At 57.0% G+C, this 26,983-nt stretch overlaps 1 protein-coding gene and 1 pseudogene across 1 annotated transcript in view; both read right to left on the reverse strand.

Moving 5' to 3' along the window:
- The window catches only part of PADI1 (peptidyl arginine deiminase 1), a 36,730-nt gene extending 17,700 nt beyond the window's left edge, over window positions 1-19,030 (reverse strand). The window contains exons 1-8 of the mRNA XM_045548595.1: window positions 18,906-19,030; window positions 5,136-5,316; window positions 4,080-4,152; window positions 3,383-3,444; window positions 1,922-2,039; window positions 1,686-1,811; window positions 268-440; window positions 12-115 (exon numbers count right to left, since the gene is read on the reverse strand). Coding sequence (XP_045404551.1) covers window positions 12-115; window positions 268-440; window positions 1,686-1,811; window positions 1,922-2,039; window positions 3,383-3,444; window positions 4,080-4,152; window positions 5,136-5,316; window positions 18,906-18,997 — 929 coding nt within the window. The 5' untranslated portion in view covers window positions 18,998-19,030. The remainder of the gene's footprint in view (window positions 1-11; window positions 116-267; window positions 441-1,685; window positions 1,812-1,921; window positions 2,040-3,382; window positions 3,445-4,079; window positions 4,153-5,135; window positions 5,317-18,905) is intronic.
- On the reverse strand, window positions 18,481-18,524 carry LOC123636237 (annotated as a pseudogene).
- Window positions 19,031-26,983: the final 7,953 nt, after the last annotated feature.

The following is a 26,983-nucleotide window of genomic DNA, read 5'->3' on the forward strand; positions in this document are numbered from 1 at the left end:
TGGGGCCTCACCTGCACACATACAGCTCCTCGGGGGGCTGGGTGTTGGGGGTCATGATCCAGGGGGCCACGCGGAAGGTGACGGTGTCTGTGAAGAGGGTCACCGCAGGCATGGTCTGAGGGGACAATGAGGACTCAGTGGGCCCTGCAGGGACCCCTACCAAGCCCAAGCCCATCAGGCATCAGCCCCCAGCCTGCCCAGCCCTGAGCGTCCAAGCTGCCCCCCCAGCCCCTCAGCCCTCGTGCCCACCCCCAGTGCCGTACATACCCCCATGTCCACCAGGCTGACGTTGAGGGAAACCAGCCCCAGGAAATCGGCGTCAGGGAAGGCGAGCCCCTCCACGTAGAATCTGATCTCCCGCTCCCCCCGCTGCCGCTCGATCTTGTAGGACAGCTGGTGGGGCCCCAGAACCTGCTTGTAGTTGGAGAGGGAATTCCCACCTAGGGAGAGCCAGAGTCAGGGGCCAGTGCTGGGACAGGGGCGTGGGGCTGCCAGCCCAGGAATCCAGGGGCAGAGCCGCCTTTGTGGTTAGATCTACTTGGCTTCCTCTCCAGCTCTGCCTTGCGCAAGCTGTGTGACCTTGGCTCAATGACTCAACTTCTCTGAGCCTCAGTTCCTCATCTGTAAAATGCGTGAACATTACATTTCTCATGAGGCTAATGTGAACTTTAAACCAGACAAAGAGATAAAAGCACTTGGCACAAAAGGTGAAAATAACCCAAATATCCATCCGTGGATAAATGGATAAACAAATGTGATATGTCCATAAGGTGGAATATTGTTCATCCATAAAAAGGAATGAAGTGCTGATTTGTGCTACACTCTGGATGACGCTTGAAGGCGTTAGGCCAAGCGAAAGAAGCCAGACACAAAAGGCCACATAGCGTAGGATTCCATTTGTATGAAATATCTAGATGGGTAAATCCACAAAGTCGGAGAGAGATCAGGGGTCATACATGGCAGAAGTTGCCAGTTCACTTATGGAGACTGTGCTTACGCCCTCGTGTCACACTAGGTGTTTTCAAGCTGGGTCCTCTGCCTACGCTTCCACCACTGGTGCACACGAAGGAACATTCTGGCTCCTGCCAGGCACAGGTGGCCGGAGCAAGGAGTTCTGGGTCATTTTGAAGGAGGGTGAAGGGGAAGCAGGAAGGGGCGGGAGAGGCCTGTTGCTACTTATCAAAACCTGTAAAGGCACTTCAGGATTAAGGGTTGGTATATTTTTAAAGCCACGACTTGGATTAGTATCAAAACTGGTGGAACAGCGGGTTCTGGGAGCAGGGCCCGGGCCTCAGGCTCACTGGCTCTCGCCCCTCCCCAGCGCCTGGACGGTGCTTGGTGCTCAGTCAGTCCACGCTCACTGACCAGGGGATGGAACAGGGGTTGGGGGCAGTGGAAGGAGAAGGGGCTTTGGTGCCCAGGACAGCTGGGTTGGAGAGCCTGCCCCACCTCCAGTTGGTTGTGTGACAGTGAATTCATGCGCCTGTGCCTCAGTTTTCCTCTCTGTAAAATGGGACGAGCTGTCGAACCTCCGTCCTGGGTGCTGTGTTGTGCACCGGTGGAGGGGCTGTTTGTAAGCTGTAGTGATGGTTCCGAAAAGGTGGTGGAGAAAAGAGAGAGAGGTGGGAGAGGAGAGGAAAGAACTGGCTGGAGCAGGACGGAAGGGGCCCCGCCAGGCCACTCACCCTGAGCACAGAAGACCCCCACTCTTTGGGAGTCAGACAAGGACGTGTCTAAGACCAGCTTGTGACTGTTGAAGAGCTCGTCGGGGCCATCACAGCTCAGCACCATCGGGGACATGTCCTGCAGGTCTGGGGAAAGTGGCCCCCTTGAGTCACCCCTCCCCACACCCCGCCAAGAGGATCCCCTCCCACCCCCACCCCGCCCCCCATTCCCCTTGGCAATGCCTTGTGACACTCACCATCCAGCGTCATCAGCTGGCTGTTGGCAAGGTCAGGCTGCCTGGACCTGTGACTGTCCCGGTCACAGTTCACCAGCAAGACAGCCCCATAGCCCTTAGGGCCCCAGCGCCAGGTTTTCTGTGGTAAAACAAGAAGGCTCGAGGTCAGTGGGCCCCAGGGGGGATCCAGGAACACAGCCAGGGCTGGCTGCTTTGTCACCTTGGAGACTTTCGTATTCTGGGTTTGCTTAACGATTTAAAGAGAGATCATAGATCTGGGGATTGGAGCTCCAGGTCAGGCTCTAGACCCAAAGCCACCCTATCCTTACACAGTGAACAAACTGCACAACCGTACACGGTTGCTCTCCCTAGTCATTGCACTGGGGGAGCAAGGGTGTGTTTCCACACCCAGAAGTGGCCCTCGAAAGCCGGCTGGGCTTTAGCTCTACCTGGGGTGGGGGGCTGGAGAATCTCTGGGAGACTCTCCCCAACTCAGCACTCTCCCGAGGCCTGTCCCACAGACGTCTCTGGCACCCACCCGTGGTCCTGTGGGCCCTGCAAGCTGAGGTCCAAGATGAAGCAGGAAAGATAGGTGGAGCCCTGCCTGCCTCTGTGGTCGCCGTTCTCCCTGTCACGCCTCCACTTTATCCCCACCACACGTACAAGGCAGGGCTCACTGTCCCCATTTCACAGAAGAGGGAAGGGAGGCTCTGGGAGGTGAGCCCCAGGTTGCACAGTTGGCCTTCAAACCCAGATCTTTGGGACTGCACAAGGCCACTGCTAGCCTATATGGCACTTTTGTTCATCCCTCTGGGTAAATGCCACCCTGCACCAGGCCCCCAGACATGGTTTGTATCATAGCTGCCACCTGACCCAAGCACCCTTGTGCAGTGAACAACCTGCACGGCCATCCATGGCAGCCCTGTCCCACCTTGTCCACAAAGCCTTATGATCCAGGCCATCTCCCTAGGGGTTTTTCCTGCAAACTGTACCTCTATCCCATCCAGGACAGCTTCCAGATACTTCCTGTGGGGTAATGCCCTGAGCCTATCCCATCCTCCTCCTCACTCTTCAGGGTTAACTGGGGCTGACCACCGTAGCTTCCTCTACCAGAAGGCCTGTCTTCTTCTTCCCTTCATTGTCACTCAACACCTTTTTATGAAATACCCATCATGTTTAGAGGTCTAAATACAGCCCTCAAAACAGAGAAAGCAGCCAGCAAGAGAACCACTCCCAATTCCAAGGTAGCATAACAGAGACCTAAGCTGTTTTCCAGCCGTCACACAGCATGTCGGTCACATGGTGTAAGTTAATGCCGAATCGTGCCAACTTGGCTGTCCCTGGATGGGTTCCCTACACTGACAGACACCCCAGGCCCTAGGAATCCATCACCCTGCTGGAGGGAGGGCCCACTCCACCCCGGGACCACCCACAGGTTTGCCTGTCCACGCTGCAGTCTTGGGGTAGCCAGGAGGGTCTCACCTTGTCCCCTCGGCTTCTCTTCACTGTGCCTGTGCGGCCTGTGTCGACGTCCAGGGAAACGTCTGCAGAGGGACAGAGACGGGCTGCCAGGGGCTCCCCCAGCCCCATCTACACACCCGTAATGTCCAGGTGGGCCAAGCTTTACCCCCTCCCAAGCCCACGAGGACCCGGACGCTCTGCCCTGGGGCCCTACCCAACACGTGGGAGGCCCTTGTGGCTGACCTGTGGTTCTGGGTGTGGGTGACATTTGTGGCTCTGGGAGCTGGAGAGAACCAAGTCTTTGGCTCTGGAATTACTTACAAGTCTGAGCATGTTGACTTGCTAGCTCTTGGTGGCCTTGGGCTTCTAGATCATGTGCTGGTGGCCCTTAACTGGCAGCTGGGGGTGAGCCCTGAGGTCCTAGGGACTTCCCTGGGCTCTGGCCGAAGGGACACGTGGGACTCGGGTGGAGGGAGTCTGTTGGGGTCCAGCTCTTGGCCCCTGGGCAGTGAAGTTTCTAGATTCTCTCGGCCCTAGGGACTGCTGGTTCTCGATCTCTGTGGTTCCAGAGGGATTAAAGGTCTCTGAGGAAGCCAAGCCCTCGATGGTGGAGGAAGCTGGCCACGGGCCTCACACCCCAAGGGAGCTGTTAAGACCCTCAGACAGCCAACCTGGAGGGTCGAGGGGACATAGGGAGAGCCAGGGAGGTGGCACTTACCGGCGCCAGTGAGGTAGAGCACACTGTGGCCCAGGGCATCCCCCTCGGGCTCCCCGAAGTAGAAGACCTTCACCTGTGGGAACACAGTTAGCTCTAAGGCCGCACGGCACCCCCCTTCAGAGACGGAAGCGGCAGGGGAGACGGGGACACACCCCGACAGCCCTGCTTAGAGGCAGGGGAGGCACGGAGACCTCGGGTTCTCCAGATACTGAAGCCACCCCGGTCCCCAGAGCAGGTCTGCGGAGGAGGGTGGGGCAGGGCGGGGAGGTGGGAGGGGTGTGGCGGACCCCAGTGGGAGCAGCTGACTGTTGCCATTGACTTAGACCAGTCACTCTTCCACTCCACATCCATAAAATGGGACCAGTACCCGCCCCACCCCCAGCACCACAGGCGGGGGGCACAGAGCAGTGGCGGCACAGTCCAGAGCCCACACCAAGTGCTGCCCCCGGGTCGTCCCAGTGAGCCCCGAGGATGCCCCAGTGACAGGGGAGCACCGGCCACGCCTGCGGTCCTGCAGCTGCGAGCCAGGAGGCGGGACCTGTTGGGAGGAGCCCAGTTAACCAGCCAGTGAGTCACTGTGTGTGTGGCAGGTGCCTGGGGCTGGGGCGAGGAAGGTGTCACTTGAGCTCAGGAAGGTGTCACTTGAGCTCAGGAAGGGCAATGAAAGGGAAGGCTTGCTCTGGCGTGGGAGACGCGCACACATGACGCTATGCACACGAGCACATGTGCCCACAGGGCTTTGCTGTGGAGCAGGGGGCTCCTCGTGGGGTCTGTGTGGAGGCTGAATACAGGGACTAATGGAGGGTGTCTGTGAATTTGAGGGGTGACTAGGCAGACTCATTTGGGGGAGTTTTCACTCCTGCATACACGTGTGATGTTGGGCGTTGGCATGATTTGTGTGTTTGGGCGTCTATGAGGTCGTATGAGGATGTGTTGTGAGGTTGTGGGGTTTGGCTAAGTGAGGCACTTTGTGAACGGGAACATGCCATGGGGGCTCTTACCTTGGATGGGGCGGGGGGAGATCCAGCCCCTCACCATGAGGAAGTGGCCTCTTACCTTACGGTCGTTTAAGTCCTTGCTGGCTGTGTCCATGGATACGACCACATCCACTTTGGCATCCAGGGGCCAGCGGGCCTTGCCTGTGGGTTCTGTCACCCGTGTGGGATTGTAGACCACAAAGACCTCCACCCCGGAGCTCCCAGAGAGCCCGAAGGTCTTGGCGCCCTTGGGCACATCGCTGGCAGAGAAGGGAGAGAGGAAGAAGCCCAGGTGCTCAGGAGAGGGGCCACGGTGGGGTGGGGAGCTGGGGAGAGTGGGGCAGTGGCTCTGGCCAGGAGGCCACCCTGGGCGGGGCACGAGGCAGCCAGGGCACAGATGGTGACCTGTGGACACCCCAACCCCATCCCCAAGTCTCTTCCCAATCTGGCACTTCCAAATCCTCTAACTCAACAGGAAATCCATTTGACCGACCACCTCCACTGCCAAGGTTGAGGTTCAAACCACCACCGCTCACCCACACTGCTGGGCACCTTCTTCATGGGGCTCCCTAGTCCCACCTGTGACCCCAACCACAGTCCATTCTGCATATAGCAGAGTGTGCTGCTCCTTTGCTCAAAAGCTGTGGTTTGCATCAAACTCAGGGAAAGGCAAAGTCCTCACAATGGCATACAAAGCCCCTCCCCATCTGCCCCTGCCACCTCCCTGACCTCCTCTTTGATTTTCGCAGGCCACACTGGCCTTCCTGCTAAGCCATGAAGATGCCAGGCCGTCCTGCCTCGGGGCCTTTGCATTGGCTGATCCCTCTGCCTAGAATGCTCCTCCCCAGATATCCACACAGCTGGCTCCCTCAGCCCTGCCAGGGCCCTGCCTAAATGTCACCTTCTTGGTGAGCCCTCATCCCTCCATGTCATGTGGCACCTTGCCCATCTTCTCCCCACGTGGCCACGTGGATTGTGTGGCAGCACCCTGGCCCCTCAGCCCCTTGACATGTCTTCCAATTACCCTGTCCTCCACCTGGCCTCAGCCCCTCTGTCCCACAGGCGGGCCCTCTACAGTGTCATTACCAAGAACTGCACCCACTACAGCAACCCTGTTAGCACCCACTCAGACACCACCTCCTGACATTCCAGCTCCCTCCTAACACGCCACTGCCACCAAGCCCTCAGCCCCGCTGGGACCCTCGATCCTCTCTTCCCCTTCTCACTGTCCCTCACCCCCACATTCTCTCTTCCCTTCACCGGTTTGGATTCCACATCCCCTGTTGCGGTCCCTCCGGTGCTCGGCTCCGTTTTGCCTGCCTTTCCCTCCCATGCTGCCTGGCAACGCCCCAGCCAACATCAAACCCACCTCTCCACCCCTCTGCACCTGCCCCGCACGGCTGACCACGGCTCGCTTGGACTCATGACCGCTGATCCCAAGGGACCCTTGATACTGCGTGGCAGAGCTACAACATTTCTCGAGCCCCTTTTTGCTTTCAGTGTCTTAGAGGACCAAACATCCATCCCCCGCTCCCCCTTCTCATTCAGAGCCGATAACCTCCCAGGCCACCTGCTTCTGAGCCCCTGGCCACACCTGCCCTCCTGAGACCAGGAGCAAACTGCCCCAGCGCACGTCCCCTGCTCATGGTCATCCCTCCCACTGCCCCTTCTCACTCTCTCGTGCCCAGCATGCAGTCATCCTCCCTAAAGTCATCCTCCCACACCCCTCATTTCTTCGCTCCCCCTGCAGGAACTCGCTGCCCAATTCCTTCTTCCCATTGCCTCTGCAACCCGCCTCCAATCAGCCTTTCCTCCCCACCTCGCCATGGAAACCACTGTGCCAAATCCAAGCATCCCTCCTCTTCTTCCTCTTGACCTGTCAGATGCACTTGGCCCAGAGAATTATCTGTGCTTGAAACACTTTGGGACACAGGCTCTGCTCGCTGTCCTCTGACTGCCCTGACCCTGATTCCAGGCAGTGCTGGCAAAGGTCTAACTGCCAGCTCTCGGTGGGGAGGGTCTTATGCATATATATAATTTATTATAAATGTTACTGGTATAAATGATGTGTAGCACACCGTGTGCAAATAATAGTATAATATATGCTACTTTTTATTGTAAAATGTGTTATAAATTCTCTATGGCTCATTGATTCTCACAGAACACTCTCGTAACTGTAGCCAACTGTGGTTGCAATCCAACCGTGACTTGACAAATGCAATTGCATCCCCGTCTGCTAATTCTCTCCCTAGTATTGTCATTAAATCTGCTACGTGATGTGCATGTGGGTTGATATTTTTGCTTGTGTTCATGAACAAGGTGAAAGTGAACCAATGAAGACTCATGTCAGACTTCACTCATTCATCAAGGACATCAGCAACTTTTGGCTGAATCAGATAATACTGGGAAAGTACTTCCCTAATTTTTGGTGCTAACCGCAATGTAATGACTACAGACACAACACACTTTTAAGTTTAATCAGCATTTTCAACCTTTCCACATCACTTTCTGAGGTCTGGACAATCAAGAAAACAATAAGTGAAGCCCTGATTTGTAGCCTTTGCTGATTTCTGTGATGTAACCTCTCCTACTACGGCTGATTTCACGTGACCAGCCCAATGTCGTTGAACTCAGAGTTTCAAAGAGATGTGTGCGATGTGAGGGCCATCTGGCTGTGACATCATCACCCCATTGATCACCAGGGTTGATTTGGCTGATCTGGCTGGCGAGGTGGGTGTCCCCTTCCCGCCTCACCCCTCCACGTGCGTCCCTCCCAAAGCTGCATGCTCTGTCGAAGAGGACGACCTTCCCCGATAGAGAAGGACCGTTCTTCGGTCAAGGGTATGCGAGTGGCTGCGCTCCCCTGCTAGAACCTCCAAACAAGCTCTCGGAGAGACGCCTGGTAGCACGTCGTTACAGAGCTATTTCTACCATACATAGATAATGGTGGAATGCAATAAAGTAATTAGGAAGTGATGAGTTTTCAGTATTATTACCTTTGTTTTTAATACAGTTTATTTAATTGTAGGTGTATATAGTTTAATTTTAAATAATGGCTATGTTTAACAACGGGCTTATAAACTTCCTAAAAAATAAACAATCAGGTCTCCTTGACACAGGACCCTGGTACACTGCCAAAAATGTATACTGTTAATACTTCTCCTAGCCTTCCTCTAAAGGACTTAAACTTTTTTCCAGGGTGACTGTGTACTGGGGAAAAGGAACTCATCAGAGTTTTCCAGTTTTACCCGGCACTGACCCTGAACTGGCCCAGGAGACCCAAACATCACCGTGGTCCGCCAGGCAGAGCAAGGGCTCGCGGAGACCAGGTGGTCCATGAAGGTTCAGCTCAGGTTTGTCTCACAGTAGCTCTGGCGGGTCCCTGAACCCCTCTATGGTCCCTGAACCCCTCTATGGTCCCTGAACTCCTCTATGGTCCACCTACCAGTTCTGGAACATGTAACTGGAAGAGGATCCCTCAGCCACTGGCAGATTCCCCACACTGGCTCTTGCAAGAGTGCAGCCGGCTCCAGCACACCGGGCCTGGCTCAGGCCTCGGTCCCCTTCTCCTCTCTGTCTGCACCCACCCCCTTGGTGACCTCCACCTGCCACATGGATGTGCTCAGAACTCCCATACCTCCGTCCCCACATCCCAGACCCCAACCTGTCTGTGGAGTGTCTTTCTGGGTGTGTGGCAGGCATGTTAAATTCCCATGTCCACAGCCAAACCCCTGCTTCCACGTTGCCTCCCAGCCTGCCCCTGCCCAGCCCTCCCAGCTCCGTTCTCAGCTCCGTCCTCCCCTCCCCTGCTTCCCCCACACTCCCAGCCGGTCCCTCAGAGAGTCCCTTCCGCTCCACCATCATGACAGCGCCAGACGCTGGCTGCTCTCCCCTCCGCCAGGGCTCACACCCCGTCCAAGCCACCAGTTTCTCCCTTGTGGATTTTTACAACAGGCTGGTTCCTGCATCCTCTCCCCAACCCCCCCAGTCTGTCCTCAACACGACAGCCACAGGGACCTTTTAAAACAAAAGTCAGGCCACGTCCCTGCCGCAGCCACACGCTCAGAGCCTGTGCGGTCTGCCAGCCACCTTCCCGACCTCCCGCACGCCCTCACGCTCGGTTCCTTGCTCTTCCTCAAGCCTGCAGCTCTCTTGATCGGGAACGTTCCTCTCATAGATACCTGCTGTATGCCCAGTCCCTCGCTTCCTTCTCAGAGAGGTCTCTCCTGACCGCCCCGTGGCACACAGCGTGCAGTGAGTGACACCGTGAACCCGTTGCTCTCCGACCCCAGCCTCGTTCCAACCCACGGCACTGGTCACCGACAGACTGTGGACCTGCTCATCGCACATCTCTCCCTCTAGAACGCGGGGACATTTTCTGTTTTATTCTCTCCCAATGCTGCTGTCACCTCTGCATCCAGCTCAGTACCCGATGTGGACCAGGAGCACAATACATGCCTTACGGATGAGGGCACGGAAGCTCGGGACCACAGAGTGGCTTTTTCAGGACTGCCCAGCCGGGAAGCGGCGGAGCTGGGATTTGAATCCAGCCCGTCTGGCCCCAGACCCCGGCCCACACACCCTGAGAGCAAGTGGCCTGAGCCCTGGGTGCCAGCTCGTGGCAGAAGCGTTTCCAGTTCACGGGAGACCCCTGCCCCACCTCGCTCAGAGACTGCCACCACCAGACGCAGCCCTTTCAAGGGGCGGAGGGCTCTGTGGAGCCAATCCCCAGCTTTGGGCAAAAGGTGACATCTCCAAGTCTCAGTTTGGCCACAAACCCCCCTATTTGGAGTCTTGGTAGAAAATAATAACAACAATCACAACAATGAAAGAAGGAGAGAAAAGACAGGGTACAGTTCTCCTGGGGCTGTCGGGACCCTGTGAGCCCAGCACAGCTTCCTGCAGTTGGATCTGCCCCCTTCCCACCCCAAACTCAGTTCAGTAGCTCGTGCCTCCTCCCTTCACCCCTCTCTGGAGCGGGTGCTGGGCTCCTAGTCCCAGCGTCTCACTCCCCTGCAGGTGCCAGGCGAGTGGGAAGTACCTAGAGGGTGGGCCTTGGGGGAAAGGTGGCTTCCTGCAAGACGCACCTGCTGGCCTCCTCACCTGGCCTCTGGGCGGGGCCTATTCTAGTCCCAGCCCCACCCACTGCCTTCAAGGCTCAGCCTGTCGCCCCATCCAGGTTGGCCTCAGCTGCCAGAGAGCTGCGGTATCAGGAGCTTTGAAACTCCCAGGAAGAGCCGGGGGAGGGGGCTGCTGTTTCTCGCCGGTGCCAGAGTGGAGCAAGTTACGCCAGGCGGGCACCATGCTGCCTTGAATTCTCACTCCCTTGGCATCCCACCCGCACCCCTGCCCGGGCCCTGCAGTGGGGCTCACGCTGCTCCATCTCTCAGGTGCCCAGATCCGTGGGCTGCTCTTGGGGAGTGCGACGGGCTCGTGTGGGGGCTTGGGGTGAGTTCCGGGCTGCCCCACAGTGGGATTTGCCCCCACCAGCTCTTCCGAGCTGCTCCGGGCCCCTCCCAATCTTCACCTGCACAGGCTGCTTCCCTCTGGTGACATCTCATGGTGCAGCCCCCAGACCCAACCAAACCCCAGGTCTGCACTCCTGGCATGTCCCCAAACGCATTCAGGTGAGGCAATGGATTTAAAAGCACCCGTTTAAATGAAAGGGGCCACAGTCATTACTACTACAGGAGTCACCCCTGCTGAGTGTCCTTGTAATTATTGTTATTATCTTTGTCATCATTTCTATTGTTACGCTGAGGAGCCTGTGCCCTGACAAGGCCCCTCCCCCTCCTCTGCTGGGGCAGGGTTGGGGGCAGGAGTGTTTTGCAGTCTTCAAGACCCACTTCAAATGCCCCTTCTTCTGTGGAGTGGAGTGTGGCCTCAGACCTGGTCTCTCAACTGCTCTGAGCCTCGATTTCCCTCCTCTGTAAAATGGGCACAATCCGAAGAGCTACTTCCCGGGGCTGCTGGGGGTTCTGTGAGACGACGCGTCTGAAGAGAAACACCCATCAGCGTTAGAGGTTGTCGTCACCATCACTATTACTCTTCTCAGAGCGCCCCCCCACCGGCCCCGAAAGCCCAGTCCACTCCAGCCAGAAGCCACGTCCTTCCTGTGCCCCCACAGCACTGGTTGAGATATTCCTGGGCCCCTGTGCAGCCCAGAGCAGCCCCCTCCTGACTCCCCCTGCAACGTCCCCCACCCCATGCCCAGAGCAGGGCCAGGCACACCAGATTCAACAGACAGGCTAGGAGGAGAATGGAGAACATTCTTAGAGAATCTCCCGAAAGGAGGCACAGAGGACGGGATGGGTCATCCCCAGCCATGCCAAGGGATGTGCCCACCCGCTGGCTAGGGCCTAAGGGAGCATGTTTCGCTTAACACTGCGGTGGGGAAAGGGTCCGCATTTTCAGGCACCTACTATGTGCAGGGCACACGTTTAGCTTTTGATACCCATGATCTCCTGTGTGCCTCACAGCCACCCTCCCACGTAGATGTCACTGTCCCCGCTTAGCAGATGAAGAAATCGTCTCAGAGAGGTTAAGTAACTTTCCTCAGATGGCAAAGCGAGGAGGCAGCATCGGGCTTGTCTTCCACCTTGTGCTGCCCTGGCTGGCATTAATGTGCCCTCAGCTTGCCCCTGTCGGGGACTGGAAGGAAAAGATAGTCGGGGGGGGGGGGGATGTAGGAAGGAAACGTGGCAACACGAGCTCGTCAGTCAGGTTTCTGAGGAGCGGGCTGGGAAGGCCTAAGGCAGGATGGGGGCACCGAGTCAGGAAAGTCACCTCCACGTGTCCCCACCCGTACACGTGAACCTCGCAAGGGCAAGGTCAGTGCAGGCCAGGAGGAGGGCGCCCGTGACCTCCTGGTCCCTGTCTGTCCTAGGCCTTGGGTCAGAGGGGCCTCGGAGCACAGGACTCTGAGCAGGAATAATCCCCGTGACGGGCAGCTCACTACCTCACACCCTTCTCTGCTTTGACGGCTCAGGTAATTAGAAAGCATTTCCTTTCCGCCCACTGGGGCTTGGCAGGCCAACCTATCTCAGCCACTCGGAAGTTTACCACCTGGTCTCTAGGGAAAGAGGAACACAGCAGCCCCAGCGAGGTCAGCCTGCCATCCCTCCTGCCCTGCAGCTGGGGCATCGCCTGCCCCGGGGGGTCATGCGGGGCGCTGTGCCCGGTCAGTGGTGGGGACGGGAGAGGGAGAATTATGCAGAATCAGACAGAAAGGCTGGGGAGCAGCCAGTGCCAGCTGAGCCTGTGGCTCCCCGCACGCCCGCCAGCCTCCTGCCGGCCAAGAGCCCCGGGAAGTGCCAATCCCCAGGTGTCCTGGACTGAACCACAGGAAATGCCATAGGATCAGCCAGCAGGAGCCAGCACGTCCCCTCTGGTGTAGCAGCTCCGTGGGCAGTTCTGCGGGAGAGTGACAGTCCCATAGTGCTGGCCACCTCCCACCCCCGGGCTCCAGTGCTGAAGGCCAGCAGCCCCCAGGGGCACATGGAGCTCCCATTAGAGCTGCCAGCAGCTCTGCCTCAACGTGCGTTCCTGAGCACCCACTGTGTGCCAGGCACCACCCCGGACACCAGGACAGCAGAAATGATCCACGCCTGGGTCCGCACGGGCAGGTACAGCACAGCCTATGGAGTGGTTGTACTCCCTCCTCTGGCTCCATCCCCAGCCTCTGCCTGCTGAGCAAGCGAGTTAATCTTCTCCCCATCTTACAGAACATGAACTGAAATTCAGAGGTCCCACGGAGGGTGACCACGGCAGAGCTGGCCTGGGACCCCACCTGGCTCTGCCTCCAAAGCTCAGCCGCTGCCCTGCCCCACCCCACCCCGCAGACTGACTCAGCAACATGGAAGATTTCCGGATCATGGGCAAATCTTAAGGTTGAGCTTACAGAATCTGGAATCAGGCAGACCTGGGTCCAAATCCCAGCTCTGGCATTTGTGGGCTGTGCGACTTCAGAAAAGTGTCTCAACCTCTCTGTGTCTTAGTTTGTACACAAAATGGGGATCACAGTAGTCCCTACCTCACAGGCTTGTTGTGAGATTTAACTGAGATAGTGCAGTGAGCACTTAAAACAGGGCCACCCTCACTGTCATTACCATCACAGAGGGCATCTGACAGGCATGGGGAAGTGGGCAGACCCAGGCAAGAGAGGACACAGGCCCTGTGGATAAGGACTCTTGCACCTCCCTTCACTCTCCTACCTGACCAAGAAAATGGCTTAGGTGTGTGATTGTTAAAACCCACACCCTGAAATGTATTTAACTCCCCAGCTAAGACGGGAGCCCCTCCTAGGCGGGCACAGGCCAAATCATGCCACCCCCACAGCCAGTCAGAGGGCAGGTGCCCGGGAGCGTTGGTTAAAGAGAAGAGGCGTGGGTGCCAGGCAGTGGGAGGGGGCGGCTCAGACCCCCTGCCCCCTGGGCTCCTGGCCCTGGCTTTGGTCTTCCCCTTGGTCCCCCCACCCCCTGTGGCTGTCTGTGGCTAACCGAGGTCGAGGGGCAGAGGGTTGATGGCCGATGGCCCACAGACCGCATGGCACGCACAGGCATTTTCTTGGCAGTCTGGAATCACATATGGGGTGCTGTGTCCTCTCCTTTCCCTCCTTCCTAGCGATAACGCTCATGGGTGCCTTGTGCCCTGTCATTGCTCAGGGAGGGGCACCCAGACAGCCCGCCAGGAGGGCCCAGGCCGACAGGCCTTCCCTCAAGCTGACAGCCCCCACCAGGATTGGGGGCCAGGGAGGAGGGGCAGCTGTCACTCACTGGTCTCCCAGCAGAGGCAGGTGGGGGCTGGGGGCTGGAGCGTCCCTGAGAAGAAGGGCCCTGAGTTTAGGGTCCAGGTCATCGTGTCACCTCTCTTCCTAAAGCATACCTGTGCTCCGTGGACTGTGGAAATGCTCATCTGTGAAACAGGAAAACTAAAGGTGCCAACTTCACAGGTACAAACAGTAAATGAGGTCATTCCCATCTAGCGTGGGAGAAAACCGGCTCAGAAAGGCTAAGTCACTGGCCCAACGTCACACAGCCTGCAAAGACCAGCCTGTTACCCTGCCGGCAGTCATGACCAGCAGCCACTCTGCTCTCAGCTGTGGCTGGACTGGCTCTCGTGTGCCCCCCCCCCCCACCGTGGGCTTCCTCCTGTGGGCTCAGCCAGCGTGGAGCCTCCAGGATGGGGTACAGCCTCCTTCCTCCTCACCCGCGTCCGGAAGCCCAGCCTGCTCGTCCCTCTGTCCCGCAGCCTCACGCCCAGCCTGGCTGGACACACCAGCTGCACCCTCTGCAGGGTCCTGCTGGGCGTTTTTGACCTTCCCTCTGCCCCCCTCTCCCCGCAGGGTGCCTGAGAGCCAGGGTGGGGGCAGCAGGGGTCCCTGACGTGCTGGGAAGGCACGAGGGAGAAGCACTGGGCAGGGCTTCCGGTGGTCTTGGCCTCACGTGCAGGGCGACCGGGTTCTCTGCTCTGCAGCCCAGGGTGCACTTGGAGGCCCAAACACAGGCCTGTGTCACCTGAGAGGCCGGGGCCCTGCCACGACCCTGCAGGTCCCAGCTTCCTCGGCACCGGCCCCAAGGGCCGCGGTGCCCAGCTGGAGGGCAGCATCTGGAATCCCCTGGCCTTTCCCAGCTCACAGCTAGGGCTCCCCTCCCCATGGCTGCTGTCCTTGGCTGGCTGCGGATTTCCAGTTCCTTCCAGCCCCACATCCCATCCGCCACCCCCACTCCCAGGGGCCTGGTGGCTCGGCAGAGCTGAGCAGCTGCTTAGAAGCCACAGAGAAGAGGCCGAGGCTGCTGGGGACAGAGCAAGGGGACAGCACAGTGAAGGGAGGACAGAGCAAGGGGAGGACAGCACAGTGAAGGGAGGACAGAGCAAGGGGAGGACAGCACAGTGAAGGGAGGACAGAGCAAGGGGACAGCACAGTGAAGGGAGGACAGAGCAAGGGGAGGAACCGCAACACCACAGGTGACCCGCTGCCCTGTGCTCCCTGCACCCAGAGCAGGGCCTGCATCGGGTCCTCTCAGCCCCTCCCCCAGCCCAGGCCCTCCGGAAAGGAAGGCTGTGAACCGGGAAGGGGGAGGGAGAGCTGGGGGTGGCAGGGACGGGAGCTGAGAGGGAGGCGGAGAAAGTGCAGAAGGAGGACAGATTCCAAGACTAGAGCCCAGGAAATGACAGGAAGGGAAGGGCAGGAAGTGGGGTGCCTGAGGGGGTCTCAAATGGCAGGTGGCAGCAGGGACCCAGGGAGGCGGGCAGGCCTGTAGAATTGAGGGCTGGCTGGCTTCCGAGGCCCTTCCCGACGCCAGTACTTTATGTTTCAGGAACGCCCGCACGCCCCCGTGCCAAGTGCAGATTCTACGACCCCCGCCCGTGGAGCTCACGGATGACCCGGCCAGCCTCACGTTCGCCAGGAACACTGACACTTGAACTTTCAGATCCCTTCTCACGAAGGGCGTCATTCTGTGTCGGTGACACAGCAACAGGACGGAGCGAGGACAGCAGGTGTCCCAGCCCAGCGCCGGCAGCCTGTCGGTGGCTAGAAATTAGTGTCGGCACCAATCCTGTAATTATCCCATGAAGAGCACAATTATGCTTCATTGTTCTATGCCAGCTAAAAGCATTAATTTACTCAATGTGCACACTACGAATACCACACATTTTACAACTCTGTCTTGGTGTTTTCATTTTCTGAAATACAGGGAACCCCAGAAAATGCATGTGAGAGGCCCTAGAGCATTTAGTCCCCTGAACCCCTCGAATTCTACTGCGCTCTGATCTGAAGAGTCTGTTTGGCACTGATGCTTTGGCAGGGGGGGGAAGGCCTGGGAAAAGTCCAGGAGAATGTCCCTGTCCCCTGCCCAGCCAGCCTTCTTCATCCCAAAGAATAAACATTCATTACGGCCTCCAGCCTCGGGCTCTGATTCCGGCCTCTGGGCAGACACGGAGTGGGCCACGCTGGACCCACTCATGGATTCCCCACACTGCTCATGCTTTATTGGCATGAGCCACCTCAAGTCCCCAGGCAAGGACAGGGACAGCCAGGGCAGTCTTCTGGCCAGACCCAGGAGGCAGGGTGGTGAGCTAGCCCACTGGGGTACAAGGGTCGGGGTGGTGAGCCAGCTTGCTGGGGTGTGGGAGTGGGGTCTACAGCACATGCTGAGTCGAGGACTCCTCTGTAGGAGGCTGGGACACCCCGAGGCACACAATTACCCCAAAGACAAATATTTCTCCAAATAACCAGTCCACACAGCCCCTGGGGGAATTAATCACTTCCGGTGATGTTCCCCCTACACGCCCATCTCCTGGAGGGCTCGGACTCCCGAGCAGCTCAGGTGACCGACACACTCCTCTCCCAGGAGGCGTCCCCCTCCTACCAGCAAGGCCAGAGAAACCCCTTGCTTGGCTTCAGCTGGAGCCAGGCACCGGACAAATGGGGGTGGCGATGTCCCAAGTTCATCACTCATCATCCAGTGTAGCACTTTCCTCCCCGCCAGCCCGGCTGCTGTAGTGAGCTTGGGCCCCTCTCAAAAACCTTCCCAGGCCGACAATCTCGTGCCCCTCTTTCTCCACCTGTGCAGCCCTGGCTGGCGGGAAGTTCTGCCTTATTGCTGCTTAAACGTCTGTGTTCTGGTTTAGAGACTCTCAGTAGCTAAGACCCTGGCCAGCACCAGTGTCCGGGGTGAAGGTTCATGAAGGGCCCGTGGGCGGGGGCCTCCCGTGTGTTCAGTTCAGGACCCTGAGGCAGCCCCTCCCCCCAGGGCCAACTGGAGCACAGCAGCCGTGAACCACCCCGGCAGCTTCCCGTGGCCCCTCAGCTGGGCCGGGGCCTGCACTTGAGGATGCCACGGTACCTGGTGTTCCCTAAGGACCCCCCCCCAGACAGCACCATCCTATGCTCCTCAACACACACCCTCAGCTGTCCTCGTCTCCTCCCACCCTCTCGGGTGTGATGGAAAGAACAGGTGCTGGAGAACAGGGTGCCCATGAGCCACGAGCACCACCAGGGAACCCACCGTGCAAGGGGCCCGGCACACGCTTGGTCTCATTTATCTTCCCCCAAACCCATTGAGGTTGGTGCTATTGTTTCCCCATTTTTCAAATGTAGAAACTGAAGCTCAGAGAAGTGTAGCAGCTTGCCCAGGGCCACACAGCCACGAATGAAGCCCGGATGAGAACCCAGGTCTGTTCGACTGCAGAGTCTGGGCGCATAACCTCCACGCTGAACTGCAGAGGGGACTCAGCCCCTCTCACTGGGGCCCAGACGGGGACGAATGGCTTGGCCCATGTCGGACAGTCAGAGCCTACAGCAGAGCTGGGACCAGAATACAGATCTCCGGGCTCCCCATGAAAGGCTCTGGCCTTAGCAGCACCACACAGAGCCTGAGGTCCCGGAATTACCTTCCAGAAACAGCCTGAAATCGGGAAAGGTGAAGCCCACTAGGGACTCCCTCTCTGCTCTCAGCGTGAAGGTAGGACTGCCAGATAAAACACAGGATGCCCGGTTGAACTTGAGTTTCAGCTGAACAGCAGATTCTTGAGTGCAAGTATGTCCTATGCAATATACTAAAAAAGTTATTTGTTTTTTATGTGAAATTTGAACTTAACAGGACATCCTGTACTTTTATTTGTTAAATCTGGCAACCCTTTGTTAATAGGGCAGGGAAAAAATGGGGTCTCCACTGCCCACCTAGACTCAGAAGAACCAGCCCCCATGCCGGGAATCCCAGCAGAGTCCAGGTCCAGCCTCCAGGGCTCCTGGCTGTCCTCCCCAGCCCCGGCACTGGGGCCCCAGACACCGCCCAGGAGAGGAGCGGAGAGGGCTTCCTTCTGGGCAGAGGTCACCTGTGGCTAGGGGGGCAGTCGGGCCTGGCGTAATTAACCAGACCAGGCACGCATGGGGGCTGAGGCCTCCAGCCCCCAGCTCCTCTTTGAGGGGGACTCCGACCCCGAGCCCCCGCCTGGTCCAGCATGGGTGGAGTCCACAGTCTGTCAGAGGAGGAAATGCTCCAGAGGTCACCAAGCCCACCTACTTCAGTGGCCAACTGTGGAAACTGAGGCCAGGCCAGGTGCCTGGGCCCTCATCTGGGCAGAGCCAGGACAGGGAGGATTTGGGCCAACAGGAGAAGGTGATGTGACTGCTGCCCCCTCTGATGTCATTATTGCCACTATCACCGTCCTATCGCCACCATTACCATCACCACCATCATCATCATCACCATCATCGCCACCATCTCATGGCAAACACTCGTCCCAGGTCTGGCTCCGATTCTGTCCTCTATTACTCATAGTGTTGTGCCCTCACCACTCCCTCCCGAACCCAGCAGTCCCGGTAGCACCAGCAGACCTCCAACGTTCAAGCTGCCCCACACATCCCTGCACCTCACAGACACGGGCCGGGGGTGGGGGGGATGGTGAGAAATTGAGGGAGGGGAGAACCTGCTAGACAAATTCTAAAAGAGCTGTAATTTTTTTTTTAAACTCTTCCCCATCTTGAGTGACAATTCGTTCATTCTGCTTCACAAGCTCCGCCGGACGTCAGAACACAGAGCCCAGCCCCCAAAGCCTGACGCCAGGGCTCAGAGTCAGAACCCTGAGGCTTATCCAGGGGCTTGAGGCCAGAGTCCTGGCCCTAGGGCCCGGGAGCCAGAGACCCAGGGAGGACCTGACCAGACCCTAGTCCGTCCCTGCCATGATCAGCAGCCAGTTCCACCTTCACTGCTGTCAAAACACGCTCCTGCCAGCACTGCCCGGCATGCCCGATTTGCCCGCTGGGCACCCACCCCACTGCCTCGGGCCTCCGTTCTAGCCCGGTTCTCCGCAGCCCGGCAGGCACCGCCCAGCCCGCTCTCACCTGTGAACGTCCACGAGCATCTCGACTCCCACCACACACACGGCGTGGGTGGGCGTCTTCAGGGACAGCTGCACAGCTCTCTGCGGGGCCATCCTGTCCCCTGGCTCCCCAGCTCCTCTCCTGGGCACCTGGTCGCCAGGAAGGAGTGTGGGTTCTGACAGGCTGGTGCCCTCCTCCTCCCTTTTAATTTCACCCTGTGACCTGATTAGCCTGCCTGAGCCAGGTCCGCACCTTCTGGCTCTGTGCCCGCCCTGCTCATTCGAGCCTGTCAATCTAGGAGGTCTGGTGAGGAGGTGCCCAAGGCCTCTCTGGAGGGTGGGGAAGGGGAGCTTCAGCTGGGCGCCAGGTGGAGCCTCCACAGACCCCCCAGAGGCCCTGCCCTCCCCTCTCAGGCCCTGCTGTAACGATGTCAGCCTTGCCTGTCACCACTAAGATCATTCTTGAATTGTTTGATCTCTCTGCGGCTCAGTTTCCCCAGTGTAAGTTGGCAGCTGCAACAACAGTGCCCGGTCCACTGGGTTGATGTGGGGGTGACATGAGCCACGTGTAGGAGGTTTAGCGCGGTGCCCGGAACTTAGTATCCACTACAAGAAATGCCCACAACGATGACTTGCACCCTCGCTTTACAGAGCATGTGAGAACCGCACTAGCAAGTGGCAGAGCCATAACTGGCAGGCGGGTCCACCTGCCTCACCACACCACACTGTACCGCCCCCCCACAGGTGGGGTGCTGCCCTTGCACCCAGACTCCAGAGACCGCGGAAGCCACCCCACGTGAGCCTCCCTGGTCAGCCAGAGAGGAAGGACATGAAAAGGAGCTCAGAGCACTGGCTCCTCGAACTCAGGACTGCAGTTCTGCTCAAACCTGTCCTGAGCGTGCCTGTAAAATCTCCTTTACTCATTTGACAAGTGTTTTCTAGGCATCGTCTATGTGTTAGGCACCCCTTTAGGTGATAGCGACACAACTATGGACAGAACAGACCACGATCCCTGCTCTGACAATACTTATATTTCGGGGGCAGACAGACCATAGGCAGCGTTCAATGAGCAGATTGTGCATCAGGAGAGACAATGCAGTGAGGCGCCCCTGTCACCCAGGCAGGAGATGGTGGTGGCCTGGCCCCAGGGGACACAGTGAAGGTGGTGAGAAGTGGCTGGATTCTGAATGTGTCTTGAGGACAGAGCTGAAATGGATGTGGGTGTGAGAGAGGCCAAGGGCGGCCACAGTGTTTGTGGCCCGAGCAACTAGAAGGATGGAGCTGTCGTTAGAGAGATGGGGAGGCCGGGGGTGGTGAGTTGGGCAGGGGAGTGGGCCGCTCCGTGCCAGACTTATTAAATGTGAGATGTGTAGTAGACCTTAGTGGAGATGACGAATGACAGGTGACATTCGATTCCCTCCATACTGGGCATCGGCGTGATGAGAAGGGCTTCCCTCTGGAATCAGAGGACATCCCTCCTCAGCCATCGGGTCCTCTCATTCCAGGGGGCTATTATGGAGTGGCACAAAGGACACACGAACCAGAACTCCCCCACCCACAGGTCTGGGGTGAGTGTGCGCAGGGAGGGAGGGAGGAAGGAGAAACCTCCTTGCCTGGGGAACCTCCCGTCTGATGGAAGGTGCGAGGGACACACAGTCCCTGCCTTCAGAAACCCCCAGCCTGATTAGGGAGACAGGAAATATAAAAATGACCTAAACATTTATTTGGTTACTTTTGATTTTGAAGATCTTTCTGGAATGATCATTCTTATTGCCAACACACCTGATTGCAAATGTTAGGGATCTGGAAAGCTCATTACACCTAAAGGCACCAAGGCAAAGCCTGGGTTTATCCCATGGATACAGAACCCAGCAAAACAGCACTTCAGAGACGGGTTTCCATCACCTCTACCGCAAACCCCAGCTAACCAGCACCAGAGCTATTTTGTTTAACAAATTTATCGACATAAACATGTCTGTTTCATATGGAATGTAACGCAGAGTATGAAAAGCAGCTTCCTGAAGAGTAATGGGTATGTTCCCATTAGAGAAGATTAAATGGATGGATGGATGGATGAATGGGTGGGTAGATGGGTGGATGGGTGGGTGGATGAATGGGTGGATGGGTGGGTGGATGGATGGGTAGATGGGTGGATGGGTGGGTGGATGAATGGGTGGATGGGTGGGTGGATGGGTGGATGGGTGGGTGGATGGATGGGTGGATGGGTGGATGGGTGGGTGGATAGATGGGTAGATTGGTGGATAGGTGGGTGGGTGGCTGGGTGTATGGATGGGTAGATGGGTAAGTGGGTGGGTGGATGGATGGGTGGATGGGTGGATGGGTGGATGAGTGGGTAAGTGGGTGGGTGGATGGGTGAGTGGCTGGGTAGATGGGTAGAGGCTGGATGGGTAAGTGGGGGGTTGGGGGAGGGCTGGGTGAACTGAACTGATGGGAAAGAGAGAGGAAGGAGGGAAGGCAGGTTGGTGCATAGAGCTGCCTGCAAAGACAATGATGACGACGGTGCTAGCAAACACGTATACAGCCCTCACCATCTGCCAGGCAATGTTCTAAGACCTTTCCACATATTCACTTCCTCACAGTAATACTAGATGGCAGATACTGATCGAGCCTGGAATCCCAAGTTCAAACAAACCACAGAATGGGTGTGCAGGATTTGTCCTTTGTGCATTGTGGGCAGGGCAGGGCCCAGGCAGGTCACGGTGTCTTAAAAGAATGTTCTTCGAGCTGGAGGAAAGAGGAAGGGAGGCAGAGCAGGAAGAACAGAGGGTGGGCAGAGCAGGGGAGGGGAGGATCAGGGCATCTCTATTTTCAGATGAAGCAGCTGAGACACAAGAAGTTAGGGACCTTCCCAGGCTTCATGTCTGGATGTCGGTCCAGCTAGGATTTGGGCCCCAGCCATCTGATTCTGGTGGGCTGATTGTTGACTACATCCTTGGGAGCTGAAATATCAGGTTCTTTTACCTTCCTCATGCTTTCGTGTATTGTTTGAATCATTTTCATGGCCAAACATGAAAAAACAAATATTTTTACTATTAGAAAAAAATGAAGCCACCCTCCTTACTCTCTCTTTGAGGAAAATAAGCAGCATTTCCTCCTCTCAGCTTCTCTGCTCTTCCCACCCTGCCTCCCTTCTTTCCTCCAGCTCAAAGAACATTCTTTTAAGACACCGTGACCTGCCTGGGCCCCTGCCCTGCCCACAACACACAAAGTGCACATCCTACCCACCTGTGCTGTGGTCTGTTTGAACTTGGGATTTCAGGCTGGATGGGTCAGCTGGGGAGGAGGAGGGGTGGGAGAGCCCTCTGACATCACCGCCCCCTTCCCTCTGGCAGGAGGAAACACAGCCCCGCGCGGGGCAGAGGACTGCCAGCTGTCCCGTGACTGTGGGACTCTAAGACAACCCCAGGATGTCTCTGGAACAACCCAGGGGAGCCATTGCAGAGAAGGTGCCTGGTGCTGGGGCCACAATGTCCAGGGCCTCTTTTTCTCCCTTCTCGACAATTTTTTTTGAGCACCTTCCACAAGCCAGATGTTACTCTTGGCCCCGGGGATACAACAGTGGCTAAGACAAACCAAGCTCCTGCCCTCATGGGGCATACAGCCAGAGAGACGGTAACAACCTGACGGGGTAGAGACTGTGACGTCTGAAGTGACAAACACCAAGAAAGCCAAGGGGAAGAGTGGATGGGGTGCCGCTTTCAGTGAGGTGATCAGAGAAGTCCTACGTGAAGAAATGATATTGGCACAGAGATCTGACAACGAGACCCTGGTGTCTCCAGCGCTCTTCCAACCTCAGATAATCTGAGATTCCGTGAGCCTCGGAGCCCCTGCCCCACAGTCCGCCATTTGCAAAATGGAGCGTTGCACTAGATCAGAGTTTCCAAACTCAGATGGCTTCAGGGGCACCCAGATGGTATGATGGGCACTGGGGACTCAAGGGGGGCACCAGGGGAGGGGAGGGGGATGAGAATCACCTGTGGGGTACAGCATGCACTACTCGGGGTGATGGGTGCACCAAAAGTCCAGATTCCATCACTATATAATATACACATGTAATGGAATTCAATTTGTACCCCCTAAATCTATTTTTAAATAATAAATAAAAATTTAAAAATAAAAAGTGGGGGGAAATGTTTTGGTAAAGCAAAAAAATTTTAAAAACAAATAAAGATGCCTTCAGGACCAGGCAGTTAATATAAATGTGTGACGCTCCCAGATTTGAGACAATAGGGAGGGGCGGCAACTGTGGCAAAGGGAACAGAGCCTGCCGGGGCGAATGCATTAGAAATCAACATTTCTCAAAATCAAAATACTGTGGGGCCGGCCAGGCGAGGTGGCTCACGCCTGTAATCCTAGCCCTCTGGGAGGCTGAGGCGGGCGGATCGTTTGAGCTCAGGCGTTCAAGACCAGCCTGAGCAAGAGTGAGACCCCGTCTCTACTAAAAATAGAAAGAAATTATCTGGACAACTAAAAATATATATAGAAAAATTAGCCAGGCATGGTGGCGCATGCCTGTAGTCCCGGCTACTCAGGAGGCTGAGGTAGGAGGATTGCTTGAGCCCAGGAGTCTGAGGTTGCTGTGAGCTAGGCTAATGCCACGGCACTCTAGCCTGGGCAAACGAATGAGACTCTGTCTCAGAAAAAAAAAAAAGAATACTATGGGGCCAAGCAAAACCCATCCGTAACGCAGACCTAAACCTCGGGCCATTACTTGGAGACCCCAGCATTGATTGGTACGGATTGGTGGATGAGGAGGGTTGGGGGAATAACTCCAGCTGGGGAAGTCACTGCATGCCCATGAGGATAAGCTACCTGGGCCCAGGTGAGCCTTGGCACCATCAGGACATGAAAATCACCTGCCTCAGGCCTTGGGACCAACCAGTGGGCTCCGGGGGCAGCTCCCATGTTTCTCGCACCAACTGTGGGCTCTTTTGGCCTAGGGGTGTCCCCCCTCCTGCCCCACGGCCCCCCACCTGCTGTGCGGGAGCTTGCCTAGAACAGCCATGGAGGACGGTGGGAGGATTGGAAGAGCCCAGTTCTCTGAACCCCATGGCCTGTGGCCATACTCCACTCCTGGCACCCCAGGCACCTCAGGGACAATTCCACCTGCTCATCAAGCTGGAAGGGCCCCCAGGACCATCAGTCCAGCCCCTTCGTTTCCAGCTGGGTAAACCAAGGCTTGGGGAAGAGCAGTAACTTACCTGAGGTGACACTGTAAAGTCACAGGAAGCCAAGTCTGGATCCGGAGTTTTCACTCATTCATCAAACACCTAGTAAGCACTTTTTGCATACAGGTGCTGTTCTAGAAATTAGAGATCTACACCTGCTGAGTTTTCTCAGCTCCTTATGTTGACTCACCCCTCTGGGATCTCCCCAAGCAACCCCCAGCCCCCTCCTGTGCCCCTGGCACCCAGGGCAGGACCCCCCCCCACGTCCTGGCGAGTGGGGGAGGGGCCTCGGGGTCTCTGACTTGGCCATTGAGCGGCAGCAGGGGACCCACAGATTCCTTCAGGGCCAGGGCTCTGACAGCAGGAAGTGGCGAGGGCCGTGAGTCACCCAGCTCCAACCACACAGTCCCCTCAGAGCCCGGAACCCAGGCCCAGGTCTCTGCTGGCCACTGCCCACCTGCAGGACTCACCACCTCCCTCCTCGGGTCTGCGGACATCCGAGGCTCTGTGTGGCAGCATCAGCCGTGCCAATGACACCGTTCGTGGGGCAGGGCTGGTCATGGCACATGGACTCTGTCCTGGGGGCTGTGACCAGGCGAGTCAGCCCCACCGGTGGCCGACTCAGCAGCCTCTCCATGCATCCGCCCCTTCTCTGCCCCTCGGTGGCTTTTCCCATCTCAGCACACGGTGCTGCCACCAGCCCTGCTGGCCCAGCCAGAAACCCAGGCAAGCTCTTTGGTCTTCCGTTCCTTCAGTCCCTACTCCTGACCTGTCAGCTCCCCCTCCCAGCTGCCTCCTGGCCCCATCCCTTCCTCCTCGCCACCCCCACCTCCCACCGTGGTCCCAGCCACCTTCTCTCAGCCGAGACCTCAGCAGCTCCTGGGCTCCCAGCCCCGGGCTTGCTGCCTTCCACGCCGCGGGCAGTAGTGACCCGTCCGAAACGCGCAGCTGATCTCATCATTCCCCTGCTGAAAAGCCTCCGCTGGCTCTCTGTGGCCCCAGGATAAAGGAGGATGGCCAGGTGGAAAAAGTTGAGACCTTGGGGCCTTACTGTCTGGGGTTCCATCTGGGCTCAGCTGTTTCTCAGATTTTGAACTCTGGGGAAATGATTTAACATCTCCAAAATCTGGAATAATACATAATAGAAGTTAAAAATAATAGATATAGAAAGTGCCAGGCCTATAGTTGATGCTGGAGAAATGGAAGTTTTGCCTGGCATTCAAGGCTCCTGAGACCAGGCCCCTGGTGACCCTCCCCACTCAGTGCCCGGCCCCTGCCCTGATCAGAATTCCTCTGGGCACTCCGGCTGCCCACACTGGGGGCTTTGCTTCCTGACCTAGGGGTCTCCGTGAACCTCTGCCCATCACCAGCCTTCCTGCTCTCCCCTTCTCCCCACCACCTCCACCTCTCTGTCTCCACCACCCACTCCACAGGAAGACTCAGCACTTCTACTTCTTTCATGGACTTACATCCCACAACCTAATAAAAAGGACTTAAGACAACCTGCAAAATACACCCTGGATGAGGTCTTATCTTTTCAAGTGAAGAGATTAAGTCAAAGAGTAGGGAAAGAAAAAGGCAGGTATAGACATCCTATCTGGTTAGTAGATTTAGCTATGAGTTCCCTAGTGGCCCAGGAAAAAATGGAAACATAATCAACATCATGAATCATGGTGCTCTCAAAGTAAAACTAAACCAGTTGAGGAAGAGAATCCCAGCTCTTCTAGGCCCTGAAAACTGAGGGAAATCCACCCCTCTCCCACCCCAGTGAGGTTTGGTAAATGGTGCAGGTGTGGAATATTGAACTACGTAGTCCACAGCATCCTTAGAGGTGGGGCTGGCTGGATCACAGGTTTATTTGAGAATGGGATGTCTACAGAAATATGTGCTTTATGTCCTTCAGACACTCCTCTGTAAGATTCTTTGTTTTAACCAAACCTTTGGTTAAATAGAGGATGGCATGGAATTTGGGGTCCCCCTGCCAATGTTGGCTCTTCCTTGCAGCTGCTGGAGCAGCCCCCCAATTTCTTCTAATGTCAGCCAACCTGGGGGAGAGTGAGGTCCCACTGTGAGACTCAGCCCGGGTCCAGCACCGTCTGCTGATTCACTCAGAGCTGGGGGACAGCACCTCTGCGGGGCATCAGCAGTGCAGGGCTCACACCTCCGCAGTCCCTTCCACGAAACGTGGCCCATTTGTCCTGTTGAACACGCGGAGTTGGAGAGGGGGAGCGATTTGTCTTTAAGACACACAGCCGGGCAGAGGCAACGTGAGGCACAAGGCAGGATCAGCCCCGGAGTTAGAAACGTGGATTCCTCCGCCACCTGCCATGGTTTCTCAAAAACTGTTCTCATTGTCTCCGTGGAAGGAGCTGTGCCCGAAGGAGACGCTCTGTCTAGACCCGGCCTGTGCAGCTGCTGTTCTCAGCACCTCTGTTGCTGGCGAGATATTGCCCCGTAAGACCCTCGCCATACAGAAGGGTCGGTACCTTGCCCAGAATCACTCACTCATTTATTCAGCAAACATTTCTTGGGCACCGACCACGGGCCAGGAGATGAGTGAGGGGCAAGAGCTGGCCGCAGCCTGCCTTGCAGGACAGCGCAGCGGGTGGGGAACGTGGACGTGTGGGTATGTTGTTACCAGGGAGTTTTGTTAACAGCCGTAGTAAAGGGATGTGCTGAGGGCATGGAGGGAAGGGATGGCAATAATGGGAGCCAGCATTTAGTGAGCGCTTACAGTATGCCAGCTCTGCCTAAGCGCTTTGCAGACATCATCCTTCATCCTTGCAACAGACCCAGGAGGGGACCCGTGCTGTCATCTCTGCTTTGCAGAGGAGGAAAACCTAGTCTCAGAGAGTTTAAGCAATGCATCCAAGGCCTCTCGCTAATGAGGATGCAACCTCAGTACATGGAC

The sequence above is a fragment of the Lemur catta genome, chromosome 3 (genome assembly GCF_020740605.2).
Source record: "Lemur catta isolate mLemCat1 chromosome 3, mLemCat1.pri, whole genome shotgun sequence".
Taxonomy (NCBI): domain Eukaryota; kingdom Metazoa; phylum Chordata; class Mammalia; order Primates; family Lemuridae; genus Lemur; species Lemur catta.